Here is a 5180-nt window from a genome sequence, read left to right on the forward strand (position 1 = left end):
TTATTTTACGATCTTATATTATGATTTCTCTCACTCTCTCTCTCTCTTTCTTTCTCTCTCTCTCTCTCTCTCTCTTAAGGATATCAATAATTTTATTCAAGGAAAAATAATGTAAAAAATTTATGAGAAGAAATGTTACAGCCTCATTATGTAAATTTTGAACCCTTTCAAATATTTAACGGTAAAAGTCAACAAAGGAATTGAAATGACGAAAGATTTAACCGAAAGACCTTCCACTCTATTTGCAAGCTACAGTTATAATTATAACAAAAGATCACAATCTGATGTATATTGTTGCTTTTATCTTTAGCCGAAAGCAGTGTTCTTTACCTGCATGGACTCTCGGATGATCCCAACTAGATTTACGGAAACAAACGTTGGGGACATGTTTGTCGGTACGACAATCTATTATATAGCATTATCTCGATCGCTCGCACGTGTTATCGCTGTTGGTTCATTTTTATCTTTTTCGATTTGAGCGCAGTGTATTTTTTTCCTCTAATACGATGCTTCTTAAGACAAAGATTTCTCTAACGAGATGTGTACGATATTCGATATAATTTCAATTATATATTAATATATTTTTATTGGTCCAAATATTTTGTTTGGATAGAGAAAAATCATGGGAATACCATATATATCCAGATTAATATCTTACATATATATATATATATATATATTAAATTAAATATTATATGTATGTATATATGAATTAATATTTTGTTTTTTATATATATGTTATTTTTTGTTATTTTATACATATAAACTAAACAAGAGATCATAAAAATGCTCTTTTAATATAACGTATATTTAAAAGTATTTTTTTGTATTTCCTGAAATATTTTTGATTCACTGGATACATGTGGCTTCTGAATTTCTCAATTCATGGGAGCAACGTGGAGAGTCGAAAATAAAATCAGATGGCTTAACAAAGTTTTCCTTTTCAGTTCGAAATCCCGGTAATGTTGTTCCACACTCGCAACATTTCATGGACGAATTCACTATGTGCGAATCGGCGGCACTGGAACTTGGTTGCGTGGTAAACGATATAAGGCACGTTATTGTTTGCGGTCATAGTGATTGTAAGGCAATGAATTTGCTCTACGCTTTGAGGGATGAGGAATTTGCGTCAAAAGTGCGTTTCTTAGCTAGTCCTATATATATTTTTTTTTTATATAAAATAATCACGTTTACAATAATGAGACACGAAAGTCCTTTAGTGTTTACGCGCAAAATCGTAATGCCATCCAAAATTTTTAGACGAATAGAAGAATATCTCCGTTAAGAGCGTGGCTGTGCGCGCATGCTAGTAGCAGTTTGACCAAATTTCAACATCTCGAAGTTACCGGTTTCCACGAGCCGATCATTTTTCAGGCTGAGACACCACTGCGAAAATTCGTCGCTTACATCGATCCGGAAGATAAATTCACTATCGAGGACAAGTTGTCGCAAGTTAGTTGTCGCGAAAAAGGTGTTTGCGCGTGAAAAGAATTTATATTAACTTTGTTATTCTAAATTTATCTTGTTGCAGATCAATACGTTGCAACAACTTCAAAATATCGCGTCGTACGGGTTCTTGAAGAAACGTTTAGAGAGACACGATTTGCACATCCACGCGCTGTGGTTCGATATTTATACCGGGGATATTTATTATTTCAGCCGAGCCAATAAAAGATTTGTGGAGATAAATGAAATAACGGAGCCGTCTTTGCTTAAAGAAATTAAAAGATATTATTCGTAGACGTTTTTTCGCGAAATATTTATAATGCCAATATTGCTAATATTACATTTCCAAAACGTACAAATTGTGAATCGCAAAGAAAGTAATTTATATTTTTATCTACTCAAATTTGCAAATTTTGTTTATATTTATCTTGAAGCATTGCACTAATTATATAGTGAATAAAATTCTTGTAGCATTACAATACAAACAATTTAGTTAATTTTACGAGAGTTATATCACAAATTATATATTGATGTTTAACGTAAAATATATTTTTCGTTGATTTATATAATATATAATATAACTATTTTTTATATACATATATATATACGCATACATAAAATTCTATTTACGGAGAATATAATATATCATAATTTATTTGCAAAGATATAAAATCCCCGTTATGGAATCAAGTGGGCTTCATTATATATATTTTTTTTTTATTTTGTAATTTACAATTGTTATTTCAATTCATTTCTAATTCGAAAAATGGAAAAAGTCAAGATTCAGAAAAGCATCAAAGAGTCTCAAATCAATGGCAAGAACTATCTATAGATGGATGGACGGCTTCGAACGAATTAGAGCATGCCGGTTCCGAAAGAGAAAGCAAAACAACTAAAGAAGCTATGAGGAATCAGAATTACGCAGCGTTGTATCGTTATTAAGATCCGCAACTATATGCTTGGCACAAAACGTAAACTCATATAATATATATCATATTTTTGTATCATTTAATTTAAGTTTATTAATAATAACGTAAGTTTTTTTTTTTAGATAAATTTCGAATAAATATAATATAAAATATATTGACATCACAGTGTCTTGATGTAAAGATAAATTTTTAAACTTATGTTGAATGTTCCATGTTATCGATGAAGTATCAATAGAAATTTAATATTTAATGATCACATTTTAAGCTAAATTTATATTTTTAATTAATATTACCAAAAGAGATATAATACAATACAAAAATCTACATTGATATTATATAAGTTTACATCAATATTTGCAACATTAGATTTTTGTGTATTGTGCAAAATATAAATTTTTTATAAAAGACTATATCAAGGAATTATATATGTCAAATGTAAAATATATTCTTGCTACAAAAAGACTTTCAATATTATAAAATTACATAAAAAGATTAGCTTAATATGTTTGATATTGTTTTTAGAATCAAATCATGGAATTTACAATTATATCTTCTTTCCATTTTTCAAGACGAGCGATGAAATAAACCAAGCGCCTCATATAGAGCGTGTACGTAAATTAACGAGACGGAGTTCTTGCACAGCTCCGGCTGTTTAAAAGTACGCGTGTAACAGAAACGATGTACGCGCGCACATAGTTCACACTTCTATTCACTCTTTGCGGTAAAAGTGAAGAGAATTCCCTCAGCTTCCCAGCCCCATGTCCAGTTTAGCCGGTTAGGCTCTGGCGTATAGAATGTTAAAGAAAAAGAGGAAGAAAGGAGGAAAAGAATGGTGTTTCGAATCGAATTCCTTCATTTTCGATTGAGTTTTGTAACATTAAGCGATGTGGGTCCTCACCGCTGAAGAAGTGTGACAAGTAGCCTTCTTCGAAAATGGTGAACCAAACGAACCTGTGCAGAATCCGATCGTATTGTGCGATTAGACACAGAGCGTGCTCTCTGTGAGAAACAAACTTTATTTTTTCCCAATTACTTACCTGTCTACCTGCCGCTTACGTAAAGTAAAATTTTGTTTTGTGCTACATTCTGCGGCTAGAAATAGGTAAAAATAAGGGTTCTCTCAGACAAATAACTTAATATGCGGCATCGGAAACACTGTGGACTACTGCGCGTTGCATTTATATCCGCTTCCTTCCGTAAACAAAGAATCCCGTGCTTTTACGGTATCTTTTTTTAACTTTTTACCTACTTTGGGTAGAAGTCACTCGACTACCTGAGGTTAGGTGTAAATCATTGCAGGTTTAATGTAAGTCCATTTTTGTCAACGTGTATATTATGCTATTTACAGCGATAATATATATAAATTATTTATTATAATAATAGATGATATATACATTATGTAAAAGGGGACAGGGAGAATTAAATGAAGATTAAAAAAACGATAATGAATCATGTCATATAATTGCAATTAGGCAGTGCAATTTAGATAATTTCTAAAATTAATTTTTAACTCTTTAACAAAGCTTGTCTCCTCCAGAAAAAAGAAAAATGAATCAAAAATATAGAATCTAAATATATGAAATATAAAAATATAGAATCTAAATATATTTTGCTAACAAATAAAATTTTACACAAAGATTGTGGCTGTCAGCTAAAATCAATTAAATTAATGTCAAATATAGTCGATAACAAGATGAATAATTATTTATATTTATATCGAATAATGTAAGAGAGCAATTTGGATAACATAGGGAACAGAAAAGAAAATAATTAATAATTTTTTTTCTCGATATATTTACTTCCACACAAGGCACAAAATATAAAAGATTAAAGGGCTAATAGATTTTCCACTTTCATGTCTTCCAGATCCTCGCGTTTCATAATCAATTTTTTTTTTCCGACTGTGAGGTTTTCTACTATTGCATAAATTTTTATATTATATTCAACGTCGTACATAGGCACAAGATATATGCTATTAGTACATTAACATTTTATTAAAAAGAGTTTCTGCAAAACCTCTACATTATGCGGTCTTGTAAAATATGCAACCTTTACACTATGCAAGATCAAGATATAAAAGATATTAACTTTGACCGTTAAAAATCGTATTGTCAACTTAAATCTTTGTCGGTTTATTGTCAAGAGCTATTCAGTTGTTCATAAAAACATCTTCTTAAGATTTCGTTTTTCACTGCTATTTGTGCTGGATTGTGTTATTTAGTCGATACTTATGTGCTTTCAAATAATGGTTCCTTCAAAAAAAAAAAAAAAAAAAAAAAAAAAAAATGATTTTTTAATGATACTGTCGAACACTTTCATGTTCTTTTCAAGCACCTTTATATTGCCGCTAACCATATACCTTCCTTATAGTCACCACACACATTCCTTATAACAATACATATTATTTGCTTTATTGATCTTATCTAAAGCCACATTAAGAGAATTAGAGATATTTTTTTTATTTTTAAGACAAATAAACTTTAATTTAATTCAACAATAATCAACTCATTTGTATATTGTTGATCATTTATTATAATAAACAATATTGCTCTGCTTTCTTTTATGTCTCATTTTTCATAGCTCAAATGCCTTCAATGAACTTAGTAAAATTTCCAGAATATTTCTAAAAATTGACATGTAAAATTTTCTTTCTTCCCAAAGAAAAAAAAGACGTTGTAATGATGCTTCTAACAAAATCATAAAATTGACGGTTCGTACTTATGTTTTGCATTATAATATTCGTCATTTTGTAAATCTCATTTTTAATTATATTCCCATCGATCGTAAGAAAAAAGAAATAAAACA

General features: G+C 29.9%; 1 protein-coding gene across 2 annotated transcripts in view; it reads left to right on the forward strand.

The window, feature by feature from the left end:
* Positions 1-4661, forward strand: part of LOC115234671 (beta carbonic anhydrase 1) — a 7557-nt gene extending 2896 nt beyond the window's left edge. The window contains exons 1-4 of one of the 2 annotated variants that reach the window (XM_029805894.1): positions 159-395; positions 948-1135; positions 1261-1452; positions 1532-4661. In XM_029805894.1, coding sequence (XP_029661754.1) covers positions 335-395; positions 948-1135; positions 1261-1452; positions 1532-1741 — 651 coding nt within the window. In that variant the 5' untranslated portion in view covers positions 159-334 and the 3' untranslated portion in view covers positions 1742-4661. Of the gene's footprint in view, positions 1-158; positions 396-947; positions 1136-1260; positions 1453-1531 lie in introns of those variants that run through there. The other variant, XM_029805893.1, reaches the window with a different exon arrangement.
* The last annotated feature ends 519 nt before the right edge of the window (positions 4662-5180 follow it).

Source organism: Formica exsecta, unplaced genomic scaffold (genome assembly GCF_003651465.1).
Source record: "Formica exsecta isolate Colony F162 unplaced genomic scaffold, ASM365146v1 scaffold201, whole genome shotgun sequence".
Lineage (NCBI taxonomy): Eukaryota > Metazoa > Arthropoda > Insecta > Hymenoptera > Formicidae > Formica > Formica exsecta.